We start from the raw sequence: 27,564 nt of genomic DNA on the forward strand, positions 1-27,564 counted from the left end.
AGCATAAAAATAGCTCTTTGCCAGGAGTAGAGGGAAAAAAAATGACAGCTGATTGTCAATGAATATGTAAAACAGCCATGAGGGTCACCTCTAGGTAACACAAGAGCTCACAGAGCAGCTGGACATCGTGCGCCAGCACTGCACTCTTCTTCCTTTTAGAATGATATAGCAACAAAACCTCCATATGGGGGGCCATCTGAAAATGCAATTGTGCTTGGAGTCAACAAAGCAGGGTCCACCCCCACAAATGAATCAACAATGGCAGCAGACGAAGAGCAGGAGCCGTGGGGATTTTTAATCAACTTAGGTCACATTTAAAATTGGACTTTGGGGGAGGAGAAGGAGGACACCTTGGTTTTGAGAAACTAGACTGACACTCAGAAAAGCAATCTGTATGCAATAAGTAAGGGGGTCTGTGAGGCGATTTGGGTCAAAATGAGTCACACATTTCAAGAAAGAGAAATGCAAAAAGGAGAGGCTTCATTGAGCCAAGCTGGTCACATAAATGTATTTATTTTATCTCTAAAACCTAATATCAATGAAAACTTTAAAAATACATCTTCATGTGTAATGCATTTTGTTGTGTGTGTTATGTGTTTTAAATCATTTTTTTTGGTGCAGCAAGGGAGGGTTCACGCACAGAGAACAAACAAGAGATTCGGACTAGCGTCTGGAGTTTAAATGCTTCTGTTTGATTCATTAAAGGGCGATACAGACAGGGAAAAAAGGTGCAAAGCTGCAGAGAGTGCAAAAGTACAGGCGCTTGTGGACTTTCCTCAGTGCAGAGCCACGCATGATGAGTCACCCCATATATGTGGGTTACTCTAGAGGTGCACCTTATTTAACCGTCAGAGCTTGATTGAACACACATGAAGCCAATTACCAGCAGGTCAAGTCATTACAAACACAGCGGAACAATGATACTCCACAGCACAGACACAATGTCATTGAAAATAAATACTGATATATATGGCAATTAAAATCCACATCACAGCTGGAATCTCTTTCTCGATGCACTATACTTTTTCCACCAAAGAAGAAGAAAAACAAGGGACAGTTTAAAAAAAATGCAAACCTTGCAAACCATTAAATGAGCATTTTGGGAAGATTAGCACCACGCTCATGTCTGTATGTTAAATTCGAAGCTATTAAAGCCAGCAGCTGTTTATCTTAGCTTAAAGTAATAAGACCTGAAACACCAGGCAACTCGTTCTCCTAAAAAATGACATATTTGTATGACTAAATTGCATTCATAATTATGTTGTGGTTTGAATGTAATTGCTGCCTGGATTATGTTACGAGACAACATTTTTGTTGAGTTAATGAAACACTATATTTATGTACCGCTCTGAGTTTTGCAGGGAGGTGTTCAGGTGCAGAATTGTAACACAGAGTTTTTGTCTCCACTCCTATGGTAGCACTTTGGCTAAGGTTAGGGAAAGATTATGATTTCAGTTAAATGTTAATAAAAAAAAGGTTAGAATAAAAATATAGTGCTACTATAGGTGGTGTATTGTAAGAATGCCTATTTTGGCAGAAGACATAAAAAACAGTCACTGAACATTTTGCTGATAATTTCAGTGTCGAATTATTTAATTCAATTCACACAAACTGCTGTTACTCCCTGCCAATCATAAAACCACAGCATGTCCTGTGCAGCTGAGAATTTCACCTGGTAAACACTCAACCACACACCAGATGTTTGGAGACCCAAAATCTAAAAACTTCCATGAGACAAAGTTTAGCATATCAGAAACAGCGTCATTCGTTATTCTTCCTCCTCCACTCTTGGATTCACTCCTCCTGCCTAATCAATTAGCTGACGTCTCTAAGCTCCTCAACATTCACGCATTTTTGCCTCTTCCTGTAATTATCCAATCAGTTTAAAATTCAAGAAGGTAACTCTCTTGGATTTTGATCAAGTCAGCTTCCAAACCTTCTCTCGCACCCACACAGGGGAACCAATCACAGATCAGTGTGCAGCAGCTTAGCTCTCCAATCAGCTTCTCCGGTATTTAGCTGTCTTCCAGCTGCCAGTGCTAATTTGTGCATTTTCTTCCCTAGTGCCTTCATAACCAAAAGCATTCATAAATATATGTGCCAAGTCAAGGGTCTTCACGGCTCCTGAGAATGTGACATCTTCCCCATAATCAGGTACATGGGACAACACAGGGTCCGTGTCCAAATCAGATCATTTTTAAGCAATTAAGTTTTACAATTTTTAATCTGTCTTTCATTAAATGGTTAGAAGTTGGATATCTGAAGTCTGTAATAATGCACTGTCGACGTCTTTGTACAGTAAGCAGGGAAATCTGTATCTATAATGAGATCTGAAAACCTGCTAATGAGAGTTGCCTCTTTGTCGTGTGATGTGGAGTTTTAGGACGCTGCACAGTAAAAGTACAAATTTATTGAAATCACACACATATTTGGGGGTTTGTAAACCCTCTCTGTCAACAGTGGGATTGCTGTTGTCTGGACAAATAAGGAAGGAGACAGTTAAGACGATACTTACCCAAAAGCAAAGACATCTGACTGTTTGGAGAAGGGAAGCTTGTCCTCTTCTGTGTCTGGAGAGAGCTGCTGGATTATTTCTGGGGCCAGGTGACACAGCCAGCCGTTGGGGATCCTCAGTTTGTCTTCTCTCCGACTGCAAGATGAGGAAGCGTGGAGATGGAGACTTGTCAGGATTTATTGATCTGCTGTATCATACTGCCGAGCCACTAAAGATGTTACGCTGCTGCATTTTCATTACAGTAAATTGTCATTGCAGACTGCAGATAAGTCGACGATGCTGCTTTTCAATAAATGTTCCAGAAAAAGCGTGAGCAATTTAAACTTTAAAGCTGCCTCACTCGGATATTGTTGCAATTTCCAACCAATTTCAGTAACATCATTAAACTCACTTGTTAAATACAAACAGACGTAAAAATGACTATTTGGTTTTACTGTGACTTATGCCATGTTCAAAACACAGTGGTTTTCAGACAAGCCCCATTTTTGTGGATAGCAATAGATTGGGTGGGTACTTTACACACATATACAATATACTATCAATACATTTCAGTTCATACAGAGAATATTTAGCCTTGTTCACAGCAAACACATCATACACTGTGTAATGTGTGTTTAGTGTGCCCCCACACATGGATGGCCACAGCAGGAATTAAAAGACAGTTTTGAGCTTATTAGGAACAAATTATCGGAAACTGTTATGCACGAATTAGCAAGCACATAAACTGTGCGCCCGATCGCAGTACCGTTACACACAGCCATTCACCGTTTTCCTTGATTTAAGTTCGGTTTAGCTGAGTTCATCAAAAGGACAACATGCAATGGCACAGAAATTAAAACGTGCACGCCTCCTTCTGTGTCGTGATATGGTTTGGCGGGTGTAGCTCTGTCAAAAGAAAATAGTTCCTACACTAAACTGCTCCCAAAAGGTCTGTGGATGATACACACTCTGCTCATGCTGGTCCATCTTTCACTATGTTTGAACAGGTGCTGAGGGGTTAATGAAAATCTTGGCCTCATGAGCAGACACAATATGTGTTTACTGACCAGTCTGCTAAGCCAAGACTTGGTAAATGAAAGAAAATATACTCTATTTGTTAGAAAAGTGAGAACCAATTTAGAGCATTTTGATCATTACCCACCGTATGCTCTTTGTATGACATTTGTGTTTTGTACTGTCTGCAGTGTCAGCTCTGTCCAGCCACTGTTGAATTTCTGCTCATCCTTGACCTGGTTACTCTCTTATTTCTGACACTCCTGCTGGTGGGGGATGTACAGCGAACTTGTCGGATTGATACTGATAACAAATTATCTTGTGTTATAGTCCAAACTTCTGCCCTCCAACAAACGAGGTCTATCATCTAAATGCAATAGATTAACAAATGTGCTTATATATCAGCTGATCCTGTTACCAAACCAAAGTCAGTGTGCTGTTAATTATGATCTGAGTCTGAGGATATTATTTGATGTTTTGTATGGAGGTAAGGTAAGGACTGTTAGGTGGCTTTTATGGGTATGTGCTGTTCGTGTAATTGTATGTCTAATTTGTGTGTAAACTTCTTGAGTGACGAGGCAAAATCAATATCAGTTTAAACTGACAATTACGCTGTATCATATCGTTATCATATCATATCGTAAGCAGCGATCTTAAGCATGATTAAAAAGATATAAATTCTCAGTGACTGAATCTTGGTTTATATTTGATCAGCATTGCTTAGTGTTTTTTTTGGGCTCCATTTTCAATGTGCAAGAAGCAGTATGTCGCCCACTTCCTGTTTACTAACTCTTACTAATACAGTTAAACTTAAACTAAAGTTGACTTAAATGAACCTGACTTAAATTAACTTGACTTATTTAAATGTCCTCATCACATTTCCAGTGATTATGTTTTTTTTATGTTTATGATATTTATTTGCATGTTTTTATATAATATGTTGTTGTTGTTCCTCTTTTGCACCCATTTCAGGGAGGTTACGTTAGCATAGACTTGATATTTTACACAAAATAATAAACTGTGAGTTGGATCTCAAGTGTGACATCATTTCTATCTCATTACCCACAATTCATGCTGTTTCCTATCAAAATGAATTGCCCCCCTGATGTTATTTTATTTGTTTTGGGGACAACAGGGGAAAAACGGGCCGGTAACAAGCCTTGATAAGTGCGAATGTGCATCTGAGCAGAAATGGATGTTAAAACAGCTGAAGAGAAGCTGAAATGTATCACTCGAATTACCAGATGTTGAGAGAGTGCTAGCTAATCCTGTTTCGATGGTAATTATACTTACCAGTCTTTAAGTTTGTAAAAATAAAGCTGACTGTTTTCTTGAATAAACATTGACACTCTTTTTGTAAATATGTAGACTATTAACTTTCACCCAATGTTTTGTACCAATACTGTTACAATAATCTGAGTCTGTCTCTGATGCAAATTCCTGCGTTGCAAATGCTGAGAAAAGGCCTCCCGTCTTGGATGTGTACTGAATATAATTACCTGCCAGCCTGCAAAACCCCAGATATGGTGAAGAGTCCAAAGTCGGTGATGACGACTTTGCCGTTGTCATAAAACACGTTCTTTGACTTCATGTCTTTGTGTAAGATCCCCTTGGCGTGGAGGTAGCCCATCCCCTGAGGGACAGAGAAAGACAGAGATGAGACTTTTCTGTAATATGATGTGCGCTGCAGAAGTGTTCTTGCGAATCAGTGTTGAGTTGTTTTACCTTGACCATCTCTTGTGCGATCTGTCTGGTCTTGTTAACGTCCAGGACAACCTTGGCATCCCGCACCACAGAATAAAGTGTCCGGCCTTTACACAAGCTGAGAGAGGAAAAAATTTAAAGTTACGGTGCTGACTTATATAACGATTTTGTCAACCTCAAAACATCTGACAAACATTTCATGACACTGAACATCTACTCTCCCACTAACCAGGTCCGCTTATACAATCCTTTACTGTTGCTCTAATCCAAACTTCTCAAATCATAGTGCCTCTGTTGTCCAATAGTTGCACATCTTCTACTTAACTGACCTTATATAAATACCTTTATATATTCAGATCTGGATTCTGGCTCTGCATTCAACATTTAGGTCTGTACGTTATGAAGCGACCACAAATTACCGATGCAAGACCACCACTACTAATGCCATGACACATTCATTTTCTATTGGTGGGAGCGTGGATTGCAGACTGGAACCAGTTTTTCACCCCTTTGTCTCTTGTACAGGTTGTTGGTTCCCACTAACACTGAATTAGTCTCCAGTATTTTCGCTTCTCAAAAGCTGGTGACCCGAGATACCCTTTATTTTTTCAGATCGCACATTGTTGCGCTTTGATTGTACCAGTCATCTTTTAATGCTCAGTGTGTTTTGATTTAATTTTTATTAGGAATTTAAAAGCAAACCAACTCAAAGGGGTATCATGACACAAAAATCCCAGAGGATAGCACTTAAAGCATTACTGAAAATACTTACTCACAAAGTGGTCCTCGGTGAAACAACAAACATTACAAACAATGGAAACAAACAAATTATAATATTAACCTACTTGCCCTCCTTGCAATGGTTCACCCATGGTTCAGTTTTCCTCCATCAAAGGAGAACCATCAAACCCCCTTATAAATCCTTCTTAACATTTTGCTTCTTGCTTTTTTACCATTAAAGGTTTAGTGTGTATGATTTAGTGGAATCCAGTGGTGAGATTGCAGAACTGAAAGTCCTCACCCATTTCTTACCGATAAATTTTAAAAACTTTTCCATGATATTTCACCCCAATCCTATGAATTAATTGAAGTAGTTAAAAACGTATAGGCCTATAAACACAAACATTCTTGGTAACTGTGGATAAGCAAAACTGCGAGCACTTACTGTCTTTACTCTTAAGTAAATAAATCAGACACAAACAAATATTTTGCAAAATGTCAAGGTTGAGCCTCTTTCTTGGGGGATGTCAAAACCAAAGATCCAATCAATGGTCATGCAGAGAAGCACTAGATTGGAAATGCAACGCCTTTTGAGTAATGATTGTACATATTTTGGGATTTATATGAACCTCCAGCTAGAGCAATATATATTCAGATTTTTTTTTACAGAACATTCTGTTGATCCCAAATAATTTCATAACTTTTCCAGGAATTTCATGACTGTGGGAACTCTGTAGTTCAAATATTCTGATGCTCTTTTGTAAATAATAACAAACATATGGTTCAACAGATAAAAATCCAGCTCGCTTTATCTCGACCAACCTATTAATGCCACTTTTTCTTTTTTTTCACCCTAGAGTCCACATGTGTGAGACTGAATCTGTGTACGAGTCTGAGATGTCGTTACAGGATGAAATGCCATCATTCTGACGGAAATGTGGGCTCGCTTGGTCCCAGGGTGAGGGCGATGTGTGGAGGTGCTGTCATATATCTGGAGGGGTGCCATCGCACCAGCGTATTAATAGACAGCTCTACAGCCACCCCCTGCCTCACACCTGAAGCCCTCAACCCCGACTGCGCCACGCAGGTGACCAACAAAGGACCTGAAGCCAACAGTTCATGCATATTCATTCATGGCGCTGACCTGACAGCAGCTGCATTTTTAGTGGCTCTCTTTCCTCTGACTCTATGCAACACAGAAATGTGGCTCATGGCTTCAGAGTCGCTTCAGTCGACACACTATACTTACACATATGACAACAACTACCAGCATACCTCGACAAACAGGATGTGAGAATGAGCCATAGAAAGGACACAGAAGCAGCGTTTTATTGTAGTCAATTGATGAAAAGCTAATGAGGCCACATAGACATGCTGGAAGCCACCTATGTGAGTAATAATGCCATATCCATAGATAAAACCCAGCAGTAACATCACAGATGACCTTGTGTTCTGTATGCTTGGCGAAATCGATCCACAGTCACATGTAAAAAATGACACAATCAATTTTTATGTTTTCACTAATGCAACCTGAAAATTCTCTCTTACAAACCAATAAAGCACACTTTTCCATGTTGCACTTTGTGCTGCAAGAGTACGAGAAACTGAAGTTTTAGTTCTTGTTTTGTTTTTTTCACACTGTGTAATGGGAGATGCAGTGTATTGGTGGATAACAAAGCCACCTGTTGCACTGACATTTGCTATTATTTTCAGCAATCAGCAGCGAGGATTGTTGAGAAGCAGCCAGCTCATCTGTCAGCTCCCCGCACTCACGACAATTTCAGCTGGCATCAACTGCAATCACGCATCTCAATCAATCCGTTGTTTAAAAAGATATTTATGAGAAAGTGTATGCAATGGGATTGGAGTCAAATTTTTACATTTAGCTTTGTTTCCTTAATCTTTTTTCCCCAAAACCATTGAAATTCTCACTTTCGTCCCTCTCTTAATAGACAATGAAGGAAGAACAAGTTGATTTTTTTTCCATCAAACAAGAGAACACACAAAGGGGTAATTTATTTTTCTTAGTGAGACATCCTTCTTTGTTCGCAGCCTGTGTAGATGACAGTGGGAGGGTGGCAAATATCCGAACAATTTCCTTTTGAACATTATTGGCTGTGCTTATTAATTAAACAAGAGACTATTCCTTGTGATGGTCTTCAACAAGAACATAGCCACGTCTCCCTCGTTACAAATGAGAAAATACTGAGAAAATAAAGTTGTTGAGAGAATTCACTCTAACCGCTGTAGTCAAAGCAAATGCAGCGGGTGATGTTGGTGTGGGTGGTTCTAGCAGCCTCTTCTAATCATAACCTCAGCATGCTTCATTGTCAGCCACTCTAAACTCATTGTCCCGGAGGGTGGCGGATCTGTGGCTGATCTAAACTGAGTCCCTGGGGACAAGGACCAGCTCTGGAGGCCAAACAGCTACTGTACCTAGTGCCGAATTCAGCAGAGCATACCACAAATTTTAAAAGACTGATGTTAACTGTTAGTAGTATAAATGGTCATTAGAGGAGTGAGCACCAGTAGATTTATTAAAAAGCAACCACACCGGCTGTAAACTTTTTTTTTTTTACATTTCAGATGCTGTTATTTATAACTGTGCTGGAATATTTTATGCTCTATGTTTGCTGAAACTTTTCGAGATTACGGTGTTGTTTATATCATTTTCTTAAATGGATGCAATGTAAGAACATCCAAGTAAATCCAATTATCCAAAACTCTTTTAATGTAGTATATAAAAAGTATTTATAATGTATGCCTGTAGTATATTTACCTTTTCACTGGGCAGATAATACATAATGATTTTCCTCTGGACTAATTCATCAACATGCTGAAATTCAACTGCTTCAGTTGTGCTATTTAAAGGGGACCTGTAAGCTTTTCCTTATTTTCTGTCATATATATTATTTTGAAATAATGGCTCTTCATATGAAATAATAGCTCTTCATTTTAAATGTGGCCAAAGTTTCAAAAAACGAGGTAAACATATGTAAAATAAATTTCTGTGAACACAAACCTCAGCTTTAGACTATTGTGTCCAAAGTTTCCACTTTGGCGACAAGGTGAGGTCAAATCGTGACTGATTTCTCTATATGGTTATTTGCTCCAGGCACGTTACAGCAAGCAATTATGTAGCCAACATTGCTACATGTAGCTATGTGCCAACGACAGGGAAACATGAAAATTTGGTTTCTGATGTTATTCATTTCTGCCTGATTTCAGATCATTATCCTATTGGGACATGTTTGATTGTGTTTAAAAGCGTTTACTGATGATTTTTCACGAGAGAAAGTGCCGCTATACAGAATCTTTCCTCGGCTGCAGGTAAATTGCAATGTGTAGCAACATGCTAATATCAAGAAAATGTAATCTTGGTTACTGATGTTGTTAATTTCTCCCAGATTGACAATCATATTCCTGCTGGAAGATGTGTGATTGTGAAGATTTTGGTTTAGAAGTTTTTATTGGTGATTTTTTACCATAGAAAGAACCGCTTTTCTCTATTATAGTCATTCTCTGGCTGCAAAAATAGTGCAGAGACGACACAACTTCTTGTGTTTTTATGGTTATATTTGCCTCTATTGCCCTCTATATATATGATTTTTGTTCTCTTGTTCTTGTATGGTTGTTGTGCAGTTTGCTGCAAATGCTTTAAAGCTAAAGCTGTGTCCGAATTCCATACTTCATATCATAAGTAGGCTTTGAGTATGCTTTGTGTTCACACTTGAAAACTGGACAAGTACACTTAAAAAAAAGTCAGTATGCATATTAAAATATGCCTGATTTCTGAGTGTGTTCTTGCTGGACACCATTGTAGCTGCAGTCAACAAGGAAAATAAACACCGACACCTGCAGAGTTGATTTCCCAGCTTCCTCTACAACACAACCTGTCACACCTTCATGCTTACCTGGTGATGATTGCCAGGTGTGGTGGGCTCATGCAGGCCCCCATAAAGAGCACCACATTCTCGTGGCGCGTGTTGCGGTAGGCCATCACCTCACGCTTGAAGGCCTTGAGCTGGTCCTCATTGTCACGCTCAATGTCGATCAAGCGGATGGCCACCTCGCCGTGCCAGCGCCCGTGGAAAACTTTGCCGAAGCGCCCCTTGCCGATCATCTCTCCGATCTCCAGCTGCTCGAAAGGGATGTCCCACTCCTGCAGGAAGATGCTGGTCTGGCTCGCCTTGCGCGGGAAGTTGCGAGCCGACAGTAGCGACAGGTTCATCTCCTCAAACTCGTCGCCAGAGTCCTCATCGTTGCCTTCCTCGTTCTGTGAAAAAAAAAAGCAAGATTGAACTGTCAGCTGTAGGCCTGCATTTCATGGATTTACAGATTTGCAAGTATGGTGATTAAAATGCCCCCTTATCCAACACAAAGAGGTGGTGATAAAATATTCTGCCAAGATGTCAGATGCTTTTATTCTGACAAATACCATTCAGTGGCTGGAGGATTACAATCTGCTAAAACCTCCTCCAAATCAAGTAGGAGTTTCAGAGATAAGAGATGGCTGTTTATCTGCTGACTTTAATGCCTTGTGGTGTCATATTATTTTTGTACATTGCTACATATGCAATGATTCTATCTGTAGTTTGCAATTTTAGTTCGTTTCTGACCCCAAGGTTGTGTGGCAGTGAAATCAAAAGAAAAGAAATCGCTTTACTCTTCCCTAAATACATTTTCCATAAATCTACGTATTGGAGGTCACAATAAACACGACTCAGTGCTGTTTAAATCCTAAATATACTCTGACATACATGTAATTGTCAAGTCGTGTGTGTCTGAAATACTGACTGCTGTTCAGGCCATTACCAATAAAGAAAATGGAGAGTTATGAAAAGGGAAAACAGCCAGAGGAAAAAAATGATTTGATTTAAAATATAATGTACCGCAGGAGTGAAAATGACCTATTCAAAGTTGCCTGCTGGAATATTATTCAAGGTAATCTGCATCACATTTTCTCAAGATATATTATTATTACAGAACAGAGATGACGATGAGTGAAGCTGCATCTCTTCCTCCTCGCTGCTTTTGACACATGACGTACCTGGAGGCTCCTCAGAGAGTTGAGCCAAATTATACTAAATGAGAGAACAACACAAATGACTGCGACGAGTGACAGCGAGAGCGGCATTTTGTCTTCATTTGGAGTCACAAGGAATTTCACAGCCATATTACTAACAAAAAATGGGGAGTTAACCCTTTGAAACCTGGGCAGATAGACTTGATTTTTTTCAAAAGGCATGGGAAGAAAGCATGAGCGACTTACCCAAAAATTAAATTAGCAAAACATATGAGAGAATCCCCTGAAAATTAGCTACAAAAAAGTAAAGTAAAACAAACAAACAAAACAAAAACGAGCGACCAGAAAAAAAAGTGCTTAAAAATTCTGTTAAAAAAAAAATTCAAATATGTAATTAGGTTAGTTTCAAACAAAGTTTTCTAGACATTTTTCTCTAGCTTTAAAAAAAAATTGTTCAAAACCACAAATTTCTTGCAATATGCAGGACATTTCATCCTTAGTTGTCCATTGCCTTTTTCCACATTTTCAAAAGAAATCACACTATTTTGCTCAGAGTTCAAAGCTTTAGAAACTTGTGAAAGGCGTCTGAAAGCAGCACAAGAAAAGTGATGCCACTTCAGGTTAAACAACTAATGAATGAGAAAAATTTGATTCGCACACATCTAAAGGCATCACAAAAGTCATGCTTTGAGATAAAAAAAAGGACTCACGTCTGATGTGGGTTCAACTTCGATTTGAAGTAAAGGGTTGCCCTCATTCCTAAAAGAAAGAAGAAGAGATGTTTAAGTTAATCTACTTGAAAACATCGTAAACAAAGTAGGTGTCTTTTCACTGAGCATCAGCATACATCGCAGGAGACTTGTACCCCTCCGTATTTAGAGCATGTGCGTTTGTCTCCCCCAAACTACAGTAGCAGCAGACTTTTATTTTGACAAAATAAAAGACATTTCCACCATAAATTGATGCAGAGAAAAACCACCAAACTGCAGGAAATAAAGTGTTTGACGCTTAAACTTTCCTGAGAGAGGATCGCCAAACCCTTCATTTGACATGTCCTCCCCAATAATGAAACGAAACCTACACCAATGAGCCTCTGTGTTATTGTTATTTAATGTGATATTTTGTTCCATTGATTGTTTTTTTTTACTAGCATTTTGGTTTTTAAATACCCTAATAAAGTGTGAATTGTTGAGTCTTGATATGTTTAAATTTGATATTTTTACTAATACACATATTTTATTCTATTTTTTATTACATTTATATTTTTACTTAATTTATTTTTTCCATATTTCTTAATTCTACCTCTATCATTCTCTACATGTTCTACATGTTAGTGCAGCTACCACGTTATATATCTAAACAGTAGCTACTTCCTCTAGGATTGGAAATTTGACAAAGGAAATTCATCCCAAAGGAAACAAACTTGATACAAAACATTATGTAACACTGCACTCCTGCATGGACATACTACAGTTTGTCATTACACCTGCTGTGTGATGTGTAAATCTTACTTGTTTAGTGTAACATTTTTAATAATGTGTGATGATTATTTACTTTTGTGTTTTTTATTGACTCACAAAATACAAATAAAAAAATCAAAAGACACAAAATTCTAACAGCTCATTGATAAACTGAAACTATGCCCAGTATTCATGACAATATCAGTCATGAATACTGTTAATTTCTCTCAATTTTTCCTACACTTCAGTTTTCCTTCACAGATAACATGCAATGTAACATTAAGTGCAGTGACTGTAGAACAGCACTGACAGACTAAGGATACAATTATCAGTTTAAATCAAGATAATAAATAAATAAGTAAAAATAAAAAATGGTTGTCTTGGATTTTTCTTCCTTCTTTATTATGACATTAAGCACTTTTTCACTGGTGCCCATGTTTCAGCTTATTCTGTCTAATTAAGTATGATGCTTATCTGTGGATTTATTATTGCCCATTCTTAAACTTAACTGCTTAATTATATGGCTGAATAGTGGTGTAGTGATTGTAATGCATTTCCTTTGTGTGGGCGGCTGACAGTACCCCACCAAAGAGATATCTTTTTTTATTCTACAAATTTGTGCTCCTTGTCAAAGCCTGTCTCTGCATAACCCACAATGCATCTCTACCACCTAAAGTTGGGTCAGAGATTCTGTGTGATTCTAATCGTAGATAAATAACCTCAAGCCACAAGCAGAGATGAGAAGTTAAGCAACAAAAGTCAGATGAGCCCACTTTTGTCTAACTTCATATCCCCAATTTTAATTTTTATTTTTTTTCCTTTTTGTCAGATTTCGTGCAGCTGTTTCCAAAAAATGCATTAGTTTTCCCCAAGACCTGCACATAGACGTTGAAGTGTTAAATCAGTGGATCTTTAAAATATGCATCAAAATCTTTGGGCAACATTTTGAGCAGTATTTTTTTTTCCTAAATTCTATTGATTGTAAACTGACTCATGCATCTTCTAAATATTGTAATATAATTGTTGACAAAGCTTGATCTGGGATCAGCACCTGTATTCAATCATGTCAATCACGGACCTTCATGATCACTAGCTGGGTAAGCTGATAGAAGATGTTTTGTCACAGCTGCATTAAATAACAATAATTGGGAGTACTACTGCAGTGAGCAGGCGTCTTTGATTTCTTTTTAGTCAACTTGATATAATGTTGGGATGACCATACAACATGTTGGCATTATTGCAGTCTTATGATTTAAAATATATTTTATCAGATGTTACAATGACAGCAAAGGTCTAAAGGTCCAGTGTGTAGGATTTAGGGGGATATATTCGCAGATATTAAATAATTATTAATAAAATAAGTTAGTTTTATTTTGTTTATGATCACCTGAAGATTAGACCTGTTGTGTTTTTGTCATCTTAGAATGACCTGTTTGAAAAGGCAGTGGGTTCTTGTTTAGAGAGTCTGCCATGTTGCACTGCCATGTTTCTACAGCAGCTCAGAAAAGACAAACCAAGCAGTGGCTCTAAATAAGGCCATTTGTGTTTTTTTGGAAAAAAAAAAAAAACAGACTTTCAAAAATATGAAACTTGCTTTGTTCAGTGGTGTTCACCGGGTGTGTTTAGTTTGGAGAGGAGGAGACCTCTGCGAAGAATTCAGCCCCCGCTTCAGCTACTTGCAGAAATACAGTAATTATAGCAGCAGGCAGCTCTGCAGCAGCACCCGAGCAACACCCAAGTGTGAGCCGCAGCAGTTCAGCAAGGTAGCCGTCACATGCTGCTCACCTATGGAGTGTGTCCCACGCATAAGATCAGTTTCATTCTAAAGTCAGGCTGGGTATTTTGTTGTTTAAAATCACTCTATATTTCATACTCAGATTACACTGAAAAGATTTACTGGACTGCAAGCTTTTATAATTTAGACCACCTGCAGCGGCCCACGGGTGGCAGGAGCACATTCACAAAAGCCTTTTTGATGGGCAAATGAATAAAATGTAAAAAGGATTAAATGGAAGAAAGGGAACTTCTAATTATTGCTGCATTTTCTGACCCTAATTTGTAATTTCACAGTCGTTCTTACAGTGTGAACTTCCAAGTGCATTTGCGCCCTGAGCCCCTATTAATTCCTAACCTCAGTGTGTCTCTACACTATGGGTGCCAAGGACACAACACAAATGAACCCTCTTTACCCTCTTCAACCCAGCCTCCTCCGTCCACATAACTGGCTGTATTACATCAGCGTGTAACCTCTCCCAACCTCGCTGTGCTACATTAGCACTGGTTGGCAAAGCAATCCTGGACTCTGGGAAACGACCACAGGTGAGGCAGCGTATAAAATAATGTGATTCCTGTGGAGCCAGGGGCCCCTACCAGCGGTTCGATCTCTGCTCTAATGAGAGGTACCTGCCGGGTGTTGGGGTCTGACACAGGCCCTCATTAACCCTGGGATGAGGCCATTAAGGCCAAAGAAACCTGGCGGCTGCCACTGAGGGAGCATACAAAGAGGTGGGAAAGGAAAGGCAATAGCATTAATTAAATCAGAGGAATATGGGTTTCAGAAATGTGCTAATGTATTCACATTCGTCAATAGGCAGAGATTGAGGGACTGTGAGAATGAGAAAAGGAAAGAGGGTTTAAGGTGAGTTTGTTAAACATGTTTATTTTCACCCCTGAGACTTTTTCAATTTTTAAATATTTAGCTGCATGTAGCTCCCTTAATTTAGAATACACAGGTTTATCTCATCACTTGAGAAGCCAAGGAAAATTATTTTTTATTGAATGATCCCAGTGGAGACATTTATATATCATTTACCCTGCTATAAGGTTGACTTTCAGATGGAGCAACTAAAAAGTGCTGAACTTCTTGAAAAATTAGATTTTGGATATCTTGCTCCTTATTTAATACAACAGCTCTTTTGATTAACCCTTTAATGTTACACGCACTTGTATCACTCTGCGCTTTTTCAAAATCAAACTTTAAAAATATTATACACTAATAGAAGAGAAGAAGCAAACATGTAGGGGACCCAGAAAAACACTGACCAATCTGAGCAGACTGAGCTTTTTCGGGAGGGGGACTCTAAGAGACAAGCGCTTAACAGGGTTTTTCAGACAGAGGGTGAATACAGGTGTTCCAGCACAGAAAGTATGAGGAAAACAACTGTGTTTTTTGACCATTAAAGTATGTAAACAAGTCCCAGTGCATATCCAAAATACAAGTATGAAGCTGACAATTAGCATAATAGGTCCCCTTTAAACTATGACCATTATATTAACAAACAAAATAATATCCAAGGTCTTAGCTGTCAAAACTACATGGGAGTTATAATTGCTGAGGGCTTATTAAAAAAAATGCTTCATAATGAACAGCACAGATTTTATGTGCCTGTATACCCATTTGGCTTATAATGAGGGTTTATTATATCCAAATGAAAATGACCATCTTGTCCTCGCTGAGTTCCTATCCCCTTGAGACCAACTACACAAAGCTGCAACTCATTCACAATTGGCCCCAGTGTGTGTGTAGAGACCAGCCTGTTTTGGTCCATTAAAAAAGAAGAAAAAGAATTCCTACATGCATTTTGAATATCTTCTAAACATACAGGAAACAATCTTTGCCACATCATAATGATTATGGTAATGAATGTTAATCGAACCTCTATTCAAACACATATGGAGCCTACTGTGATGTACGCATACCATTGTTTATTGTCCTATATCTTCCTCTGATTACTTACTCGTTATTTTCAGACGTTGCTTTCCATTTTTTGTCTTAAATCTGGCAGCTGTTTCAGGAATGTGGCATAAAGTTGTTAAATCTGTTTTGTTTTTTTTTAAATCTAAAAGCATCACTAACTTGTACCAGTGAATTTGTACTTTAAGTATACTTATGGTGCCAGAGTAAATAAAACAGCATCCAAATAGAGCTTGTTATCAAAAGAGTACCAGTGGAGGATCTTTGCAGAGGTCCTAGCTAAGCCCCTAATGTCCTAAAATCCTAGAAACATCCTAAAATCCTAGAAATTTACTGAAAACCCAGAAATTTCTGAAAATACTAGAAATGTATTAAAATCAGAGAAATGTCCTAAAATCCTAGAAATGTCCCAAAATCCTAGACACAGCCCCAAATCCTGGAGATGTCCCAAAATCCTGGAAACATCCTAAAATCCTAGAAATATGTATGTGGCTGCTGCGAGTGACCCCTGGCCTTTTGTCATTTTGCGTAAGTGGCCCCAAAGCAAAGCAAGTTTATAGTCCCTGCCCTATATCATAATTTAAAAAAACTCATACCATCAGCCTTCCTCTGTCTAGGACCTTTTCAAGACGGTTTTGATATTTAGAAAATAAAATTAACTGTGACATTACTTGCTATTGATTAATCCATTAAAATCTATGGTATGGTCCATATTTAATCACAATTGACCATCTGCCTATAGATGGAGGTTTTCCTTGCCCTGTTTCTTGTGATAGATTGAGATCCTGATCTGATTAACATCTGGGTCGAAAGGCATCTCATCACTCCTCCTCTTCTTCCGGTTGTTTTCCCGTGACCACTGGCTTCCTCAAAGCACCACTGAAAATCCAGTTGGCATCCCAAGTGTAGCGTGAACTAAAGGCCATGCTAACATTAGTCTGAGTATTCGTCATGACGGCTCTCGCATTGAAATTGTCACCCAAATATCTGCGCTCCAATAAGTTTGACTTGACCTCTGACCAGCGGCCACTGTGAGAAGGAGTAGCGGGAGGAGGAGACGAGATAACTGATGAAGATCAGGAGTACTATCTTAATTTCTTTAAAGGCAGAGATGTGGTTTTATTGATTTACTTCTAAAATAGAATCTACTCACCCTGGTTCAGACAGGACCGGGTGCAGGATGACCTGCGGTGCTCTGCTTGGAGGAGCTTCTGGAGCAACATCTGGAGATATTAGAGTCACAACATATCAGTCAAGATAGGACAAAGTTGCATTCAGTAATAAATCATTATTAACATTGTTTATATTGCTTTCCCTGTTTTACAAAGGAGGTGGATTGTTTCAGCTATAATCGGGACAGATTTATCTCTTAAAGTAACAGTTCACCCCAAAATCAAAATGACATATATTCCTCTTATCTGTAGCACTGTTTATTAATCTAGATTACTTTGGTGCGAGTTACCAAGTGTTGGAACTAGATGGCACTTGGTTTATGATACTCAAAGCGCCAAAAATATACATTAGAAAATCTCAATGCAATGTCTCTTTTTAGAAATCACGACCAAGTTACTCAAGATAATCGGCAGACCTCGTTTTGAGTATTTTTATGAAGGAACTATTTTCTTTCTATTGAACTACACCCGCAAACTGTCTCACTGCGCAGAAGGAAGCACCACTGAGGTAGCTATAGTTACAACTCAGTCGATGAGGACACCATTAATGTTTACATCTTGTGCCTTATAAGCATGAGCCCCTCCTCCTTGAGTAAGGTTGCAGCTAATGACTATTTTCATAATCCATTAAACTGCCACTGTCACGATTAATTAACTGATCATTTAGTTCATAAAAATGCCATAAAATGTGAAAAAAAAATGCTCAGAACAATTTCCCAAAGCTAAAAGTCTTCAAATTGCTTATTTTGTCCAACCAACACCCTCGAACGTAAAGACTCTTTAAGGTTTGACATTTATGCTTGAAAAATGACCAAAACAATTAATCATTTTCGAATTCTTTATTTTTATTATTATTTTTTTTACAATATACAAATCAATTAATTGACTAATCACTGCAGCCGGGTCATGATTTCTGAAAAGAGAAATTGCTGTTGCTTATGATTAAAATCATTTTTTTCGCATTTTTTCCCCCTATTTTTTAACACTAGTCTCATTTTTGGCTGATTTATTTCAAACTTAAACAGTTAATTTTTTGACTCCAAGAAAGCATCTTTTAGCACAATTTATTCTTCCCTCTTCATGATTTTTGTTCAAACAACCACTGGTATATTTTCATATGTGAGTGTCTCTGCTTTGCAAGGTTGTGGAGGCTCGTGTAAATCCTTCTGATCAACCAGATATCAAAATACCTTGTCGATACTTTTTCTTTGATGTAATTAAATCAAGAACATGTCTTTTTCAGCTGGCTTGGCACCAGCAAATAAGGATACTGAAGTGAATCGCACACTGACAGCACTGAGTGTTTTGAAAATGCAACATTACTCATGCATCAAATTCACTATATAATGACATGTTCTCATTATTATTCTGCATTTTATGCCCGATAAAAGGTTCATGACGAAAACGTCAGATTTTCCAACACTTGGTGCTGACAATATGCTGGAATTTAACTTGTTTTTTTTCTGTGCACCTGTTGTGTGCTTTGTTTGAATGCAGAGCAAAGAAAAGAAAACGTTGGCTTCACAATGGAAACCTATTACATTTTATTTCATGACATGATTTGTATGGAAATGTCTTCATGGTGGGAAAGGTTGCTTGGTGGTATAGACAGATAAAATGTATGTGTTGATATGCAGCATTTTGCTATCACTTTGCTGTGCCATCACATAAGATAGAAAGACCATCTTTAATTTGATCACCATAAAAGGACATATAGCGCATACTGCGAGTCATATCTTTGTGCACAGAGAAAAAGAGCAGCTCGCTATTTTTTGGAAGCGCTTTTTTTTCAACATGTAAGAAGAGTGAGGTCAGCCGTTGTGTGGTATCTACCTCTGAAAGACTTCAGAGGGATTCGCTGCCACGCTTGCCGCTCGTGCTGGCACACTGTGACAATTTGTGACACAAAGTGGGAGCCACAGAAAAAAAGACATTCCCTTTGTGGCACGGTGCATTAGTCTCTGGCACTGTCGCCTCACAGCGAGAAGGACGTGGTTTTGTTTTCTGTGTGGTGCCTGCATGGATGTTTGCATGGAATTACTCCAAAGACCAGCAAGCCGGGAGGATCGGAGGCTCTAAATTGGCTGATGGTGTGAATGTGAGCCAGTCGGTTTGTCTGAGATCGCTGTGAGAGTCTGACAGCTTTTTGCAGGATATATGTGCTTTCTGACAAAAATGTATGCTTGGACACATTTAAGCCAGTTGTGACACAATTGTGTATAAATGATAGCTGAACAATTTTTAAATCTTATTATAATTTCCCCTGGGAGGCTTATGTTAATGTTTTTTCTCTTTTCTAAACACTAGCGTCCATTTACAGTAAATTCAACATGACGTAAATGTGATATTAGCTCCACTTAAAGCATAATGGCTGAGACTGATGGGACTAACCATAAGTGGTAGCATTTGACCATGTTGCTGAGCAGCTCATTAAGGTAGCTAATGTAATTTAACTGAAAAACAGAAAACAGCATGTGTGCCGACAATAATCAGAACCTGGCCACCACTGTGCGCTGTATATTTATGCATTTCCAAAAAACCTGCCTCCCAACATCTCAATTACACCTCATTCCTTTCCTCACACCACTCCAGGTTCTCTCGGCTGTAATAAGCTGCCAAATGAGCAAAGACTGTGTGGTACCAGTGTGGGCAAAAAGCAAAGAGTCTGGGCACTGACAAATCATTAGGAGGCCCAAATCAGACAAGCAACGAGTGGGCGTGAGGGCCAAGAGTTTTAACGCCGGCCAAGGTGAGGAGATGAAAATCAACACAGACATCAAAAGAGCCCTCCTCCTCTGTACTTTTCCTCGGCTGGCTGTAGTGCATTATGGGTAGGGGTAATGATCAATTATAAGGTACTTACCAGGAAAGATGAACTGTTGTTTGTATTTGAAATAACTGGAGGCTGCGGGAAGAAACAAAAGTAGAGCTGAAGTTTGATTTGAGTTTGAGGTGGACTTGCCAATCTTACCTGGCTGTAAATCCGCATTCAGACTCACATTAGTTCATATATAGTGTATGATATCGGGTTCATAAAAATCTCTGACATGCTTATGAACGTTCTAGGACCCTCAGGATGTCTGAGGACAAAACATTAAGCAGCATTTTGTTATCACGCAACACAAACCTGGGACAACCTCCCAGATGATGTTAGACAGCCCAGACTCTGAACACTTTAAGTAAAAGCCGAAATTGAGTTATTTTAAATCTTCTTTCTTTTTTTAAAGCTTAGTTTAGTTTATTTGTACACAATTAAAAACTGCATAAAATCCGAATAAATAAAATTAAAAGAAAATAAAAAATGTTTCAGGAGAGGTCAAGAAGGCAGAAGCTTCTACAAACAGACAAACAGATTTCTTGCATAAATTATTCAAGTAATGTTTTACTACAGAAAGTTCTCATAAGTTTGTTTTGTTTTTTTAGTCGGCATTTATAAAAAAAATTAGAGCTTCATGTCCGTATTGCTATAAACTGTGGGTAATTAAACCTGTGAGATCTGGTGTCTGCACCTGAGCAGACTTTCTGGAAGTGTGCAGCAAGTGTGCTTAAGGCCCTTGTGGATCTGGACGGCCTCAGCACTTGCAGACTTCCTATGAGCGCACCCGCAAAGTCCGCTAGTCTGGAGATTTAGATTCAGCCAGTGAGTCAGCTTGTAGGCTTCTACTTGAGCCCTCTTGTTCCTTTGTATTTTTTTACTCATATTTTTCATGTCATACCAAATTAGTTATTAGTAATTCTGTTTGCACTGTCACCATGGAAACAGTCAATTATCAGTAACCTATTGTTGATACTAAATAAAACTTGCAGATGTAATTATTCAAAGGCAAAATCTTTAATTATAATGAGTGTCTTTTCTATTATTACCAAGTTTAAGCCAGGGCTTCCTCTATTAAAACTCTGTCAAATATTTCAAGGTGAGTTTATTCAGGCTTTCAAATACCTGTCAAGTTGAACTGCTTCTGTTGCCGTGCCGACTGTGGGGAGGGATGTAGTGGTGAGGGGGGCGTGGCACTGCTGGGCAGAGGAGGAGCCGGAGAGGACGGGGTGGAGGAGGTGGTGGATGAGGGATTACTGCTGGAGTCTGGTTGGTACGGGACTGGGATGTGATCCTGAGGAGGGACAGAAAAGAGAAGCTTTACTATAAACTTCCAAGTTTCAGTCTGTTAATCACAAAATGCTTGCACTCTACTTTATTGTTGGCCTCTTTCTGAATCATACCACAAGTTTCTAGATTGATTTTCTTCCTTCCAGGCAGCACTTGGTCTCATTAATTTTAGTAAAATATGAAAATCAACTTGCGGAGACATGAAATTTGCCCCGACCGAGGTAATCCATCACAATGAGCAATATGCTCCCTTTACTTTTTTTTTTTTTTGACAAAGTTATCACTGTGTGGGGCTGCAGTTGGAAACACATCTTACTCTCTTTGTATAGGAATAATCACCATGGATAGATGAACAGGCCTACCAAGCAGGCCTTCACCTGCAAATGCCACTCAAATGAACACATACTAACCAGGAAGAGACTCAAAATGACCACAAGCAAAGCAACTGTAAAGAGTCACACAAAATACACAAAAATAGGGAAACACAAACTTTAAGTGACACAAAATGATTACAAAGTGACAGATAACAACCATAAGGAGACAAAAAATAACTACAAAGAAACACAAAATGGCCAAAAGCTACCTCAATATGACAGAAAATTAACAAAAAGACACAAAAAATGACCACAAAGAGACATAAAACAACCACAAGACAAACAGAAAGAGACACATAACTACCTCATGGAGACAATAAGCTACCTCAAAATGACACATACATACTTTCAAAGAGACAAAAGACATCTAAAATAGACAAAAACAAAAAAACATGAGGAGTAAAAAGTAACCACAAAGAAACACAAAACAACCCAAAAAAGTATCTTAAGAAGACAAAAAGTTACCTAAATAAGACAAAAAATGACTACAAAGAAACACAAAACAACCAAGAAAAAGGCACAAAATTACCTATAAGAGACTAAATTTTACCTCAATAAGACATAAAATGACCTTAAAGAGACATAAAACAACTACCAAAAGACATAAAACCTAAGTAAAAAGAGACACAGAACAATCACAAAAATTCTAAAATTACCTAAATGTGTCACATCACATAAAGATACATAACATCTACAAAAAGATGCAAAACCACCATAAAGTCTGTATATCTTGCTCATGTGTATGAGAGGTGGTGGGGCCTTTTTCATATCTGTGCCCAGTGGCCCATTGTTTCATAATCCATCCATGTATTTCACTCAATCAGCTAACCCTGAGTGTTCCAGCTGTCTTCCATCTGATCTCACCACGACCTCCGTTAATGAATTATCTTTTTGCTGTGAGAATGTAAAACAGTTCTACTTCAAGCTGCTTCTGCCTTCCTCAACCTCCCATGTTCATTACAGCCGACTCCAGACCAAACTCCTCATCCAATGAGCTCCTCAGTAATCTGCTCCTGGTCACATCTGTTCAGTTCTTCAGCTGAATATGTGACTTCTGGAAGATGTCTTCAACTCAATTTTCAGACATTACGACCACTGTCTAGACTCCATCCAATTTCAATTCAAATAATGGTTGAATAAAATAATTTAATAATGGGGTCTAATTACCTAAAGGTTGTTTGTGTGGCACATTTTTCAGTAATCACTCATAGATAATCATTTTTCTCTATAAGGCTCTCCTGATTTTACAGACTCTGCTGAAAAAAAGCACTTTATTAATTACATCATCTAAAATTTAAACCCAAAGTGCAAACAGTAAGCAAACATTGGTATGTGGACAAAACAACAACAAAAAAAAAACAAAACAAAACAACTTTTCTCTGTTCAGCAGCCAATTCATAAATCTCAGATGTCAGAACAGGGGTATATATAAAACAGATTCTTTTGCCCAAAAATTTTGAGCATTAAACATGTACTTTCCTACATTTTGGTGATTTTAAAGCGCCATTATGTAGCTTCTCTGCATCCATTTATGGTGTAAATGTTTGTAGTTTTATCAAAATAAATGACATCTAATACTGTAATTTTTCTATTAGGGGGGCTATGTACAAGTTTTCAACAGAGATGTTGACGTGTCCCCTGCACCTAAAGTTAGAGGTCGCATGTGACGATAATGTGACTGACAAAAACTAAAGACAATTTGATGAATTATCTTCCTCGTGCTTCTAATCTCTGCAAGTTGATTTTCCTAACTCGCTGACATGAATGGAAATCAATGGCTGCCTTGAAGGTGGAAAATCAGTCTGAGAAAGATTTGGGGCATTCTATGAACAAATTGTTGAAAATGATGCAAACTATATGCAATATGTAATGAATGACCTACATCTGGAAGCAATTAATCATTTGACAAATTAAGGCAGAAAGTTAGTGAAAGCAGTTGTATCAACATATTTGTGGCTTTTCTCATCTCTTTGGTATCCTTAAAACAACACCAGAGTGTGTAGTTCACTTTTGATTTCTGAGTTTGCAATAAACACAGATTGGTTCCATATTGTAAAAGTCAGATTTCCATATCTTTTTTTCATTATGAAACAGTTATAGGTGCTATATAAATGCTGTGAAAGCATCAAAACGATAAATCCACAGAGGAATGCATACAGTCCGTATTCAGAAATTGCTACTTTGAACATGTAGTCAGGACTTTTGTGAAGTTGTGATGTCACAGAAACACTATACAGAGGTAGAGACTGCTGCTACAGTGCCATTACAGTCATTAACAGTTGTAACGATGGCACAAAGATGCCAAAAGACCCAAGAACCTTGACCTATGTGAGCAGACTGGGCTTTTTCAGGAGGAATACTTAAAGATACGGGTGCAAATATCCAGCATTTCAGACAAAAGGTGAATATCGACATATTCAGGCAAACAGTATGAGCAAAATAATGTGCTTTTTGAAAATCAAAGGATGTAAACATGCTCTTGTAGAAACCCATAATACAAGTATGAAGCTGAAAATCTGCTTACTATAGGACCTTTAAATAATATTACTGCAGCTGCATCAAACTTTGGACCATGCCAATCTAACAGAATAAGGTTGGGTGATGGATGTTAATCGCTGTACTTCCAGAGACACTGTATGGTGTTGCTATGCTGCATAAAGAGGAGCTGCTGGTGATACACTGTGGTCCATCTCTACTTCAAGCATGAAGTCTCAACAGTCCAAAGGAGGAGTATGGTAAACAGCTAATGGCCATAAACCCTAACAACTTGGACTGACAAAATAAATCATTGATGAACTTTGCTGCTCTTCTGTGTGCCCCTGCTTCAGAGCCTCACATGCTTTGAGCCTTATTCCATTTTTCATCACATAATTGGAAATCCTTGAGTTAAAGGAGCAATAAAGTTTAGTTTTATTATCCCAAAGCACAAACAAACTACCATAACACGACTGAGTCTCTCGTTGATTAATAACAGTAATTTACCAACCACTTTGCCCGGTGATGAGATATTCAGGTGTTTAAACAGAGTCTCAACTGCTCAACATGGGTTTTGAGTGGTTGTAATGTAGTACAGTGTAGTGTAGTGCTGTAATTTCCTAGTTTTCGCTGTTAAGATAATTGATTCTGTTTAAAATTCAGTAAGTTATTACAACAAGCAGCAACTCCTCATTATGCAAAGCGCTGCTCGACAGACAAACACACAATGGTGGACCAGTTCCACAAAGTAATTTAAGACCTTCCTTTGAACACAATATTTAAAGTCACAATCAATAATCCAAATAGTTCCACAGACAAAATTTAAAAATGAGACCTGGTGTTGAATTGAAGATATTCTAACACACATACAAACACAAAAGAGGAACTAAATCAAAATGAATGTTTTCTGACTTAATGGGTTGTGGTAGTTTTGTTCACATCTGAATGTTTTTATGTACACACAGAAATAAAATTTTCAGTTTGTTTGCTAGTTGGCTTGTTTGTCTGTTTCTTAGCAGGATTATAGAAAAAACTACTGGCACTAGGTGGAAGGTTGTAACATGGGCCAAGTAGGAACGCATTAAATTTTGGAGTGGATCAGAATCATGGGGCGGATACACATATTATTTTTCACTTTTTTCCATTATTTTGAGATAGGGCAGTTGCCCATGGCAGAGGTCTGCCTGTGTGAATGGTCTTTGTTTAAAAACAAAAAGTTGAAAAACATACAAAATACTATTTTTTTCCGGTGCATTAGTCAAACTCCTTTATCGTCAATGGCTGAGTTTAAATACTTTATGGTAAAAGGGGAGATTATCATTTTGAAATGAATTCAAACATTTTATGTACCTTGAACTTCCAGTGTCTGTGGCCAAGTTGCACATTTTTCAGACTATTGCATACTTCCAAATCTTTTTAAAAAATGGGGTTAATGGGGTTAATGTTAAGATTTTTCCCATTGGTAGGTTGCATTTTTGGGATCGTACTAAGCCAAAACCCTAGATTTGCTTTTGTTGACTGAGGCAGTTTATCTTAAATCAGAAATATACATTTCAGGCTGTGGATCATGTTACACTTAGTAAAGACGGGATCTAGGTGTTTTTAGTTAAGGAAATATCTGGGGAATCCTGTTGTTGGCATTTAACATTTCTAAAAACCACAAATCATTACATTTGTGCGTTTCATGCTAGGCTTGGGCAGTATTGTGGTATTACGATATAGCAGGGTATTTAGAGATCCTGAAGGTGTGTTTTGCCATACAATTGTAAATACAGGCGCTCCTCTTTCTATTAAAACTCATTGTATGTAGTGCACAGCATGCACCACCAGAGCTTAGTCTCTACTGGTGGAACAGACAGCTAATCTGAAAGACACTGTGACACCTAGCTGGAGAGATAAGTTACAGGACTGTAAACAGCTGGCACACTCATACCGTCCTTTACTGTATACCCCAGTGAAGTTTCAGGAAGGTATGAAATATCGCATACAGCTAAAGACTATTTCATATGTATCATTTCAACGTTTATACAGTGATGTAGTTGGGATTACATGTGAATAAGCAAACTTTGTATAAAACCACTATTCGAGAACTAAAACCAGTTGTTTTTTAGTAAGACATCGCTGCATTTCCGGCCTTGATTATAACATCAAAACCAGGTATTTTAAGCCAGAACATATTTTTCTAATAATGACCAAGTGGCTTTTGCCCCTAAACATGACCACACATTAACCACAGTGTTACTGACACGTAAAGAAATGTTATCTTAACATATATATGATTGCAGAAATGTGCAGTGCCTATTAATTCTGGTGATTGGATATCAGACCGACAACCTTGTAAATTAAAGTGTTACATTGTTTAAATGTTATCTTTTCTGCCACATACTTATGTACTGTTCATTTATCTTCTTGTGGGAATTATCTAATGTCACGACAAAAAAACAATATTGCAGGGTCTAAAACTTTCAAACACAACACAGGTGCAATAATAACACCTCAAAGGATCAACAGGACTGAAGTATAAAACAGATCTTTACAAAGATATTTTCACATCATCTGGTTATCCTTTAGCAATAGTTAAAAAATAGCAAGAGTGATGCATTTTTAAAGGCTTATTTTCACACACATAAACTTTCTTCAGCAACACATTTGGTTCATAAAATTTCCATCACAGTGGTGCCACCGTGGGAATGTTGTGATAAAAGTTTTTTCCTCTGGAACTGAGAAAATGTTAGATATGCTGGCAGAAAAAAAAAACATTATATGAAAACAAATCCATCTGTGTAAACATCAATACTGCTGAAGATATTTTCGTACGGTTTCATGATCCCCTGAGAGAGACACTGTGACTCATAACCATTTTCCAGCCCCCAAAAATGGAATAAATGTGATATGTAGGACAGGTTACGCACAGTTTGTAATGCAGTTTATTTTTTGCACTCACCTTGTTGATTTTGTTGGTTTTGGGGAGCGTCTGACTGATGTGCAGGTCTGTGTACCTGAGCGGGTTGTTGATGTCACATGGCACTGATTCGGTCCTTACCAGACGAGCTACTGCAGAAAAAAATAAAGCAGAGAGGAACAATGGCGCACTGTGGGAGACTGAAATGAAACAATACTCGCCTAATAGCTTAAGGAAAATTAGAAAAAACTCTTTATCAGGCACCGCTTCTGATTTAAAAAATGAACAAACTGCCCTTTTTTGAACACCATCCACTTGTTATCTCATAAAGACACTTTAAAAAAAGTTTCCTTAAGCAAACTATGTCATTAAGAAACTGTCACTTTCTCTTACTAAAGCAGAAGGAGTGTAATTAGCGTTCTTT

At 38.1% G+C, this 27,564-nt stretch overlaps 1 protein-coding gene across 3 annotated transcripts in view; it reads right to left on the minus strand.

The window, feature by feature from the left end:
- ksr2 (kinase suppressor of ras 2) overlaps window positions 1-27,564 on the minus strand; it is a 124,779-nt gene that overhangs the window by 3,543 nt on the left and 93,672 nt on the right. For all 3 annotated transcript variants that reach the window (XM_042488538.1, XM_042488536.1, XM_042488537.1), the window contains 9 exons: window positions 27,183-27,292; window positions 21,225-21,393; window positions 20,148-20,189; window positions 17,266-17,335; window positions 11,669-11,717; window positions 9,847-10,208; window positions 5,234-5,330; window positions 5,008-5,141; window positions 2,516-2,650 (listed from right to left, as the gene is read on the minus strand). In XM_042488538.1, coding sequence (XP_042344472.1) covers window positions 2,516-2,650; window positions 5,008-5,141; window positions 5,234-5,330; window positions 9,847-10,208; window positions 11,669-11,717; window positions 17,266-17,335; window positions 20,148-20,189; window positions 21,225-21,393; window positions 27,183-27,292 — 1,168 coding nt within the window. The remainder of the gene's footprint in view (window positions 1-2,515; window positions 2,651-5,007; window positions 5,142-5,233; window positions 5,331-9,846; window positions 10,209-11,668; window positions 11,718-17,265; window positions 17,336-20,147; window positions 20,190-21,224; window positions 21,394-27,182; window positions 27,293-27,564) is intronic.

This window comes from Plectropomus leopardus, chromosome 6 (assembly GCF_008729295.1).
Source record: "Plectropomus leopardus isolate mb chromosome 6, YSFRI_Pleo_2.0, whole genome shotgun sequence".
Classification (NCBI taxonomy): Eukaryota; Metazoa; Chordata; class Actinopteri; order Perciformes; family Serranidae; genus Plectropomus; species Plectropomus leopardus.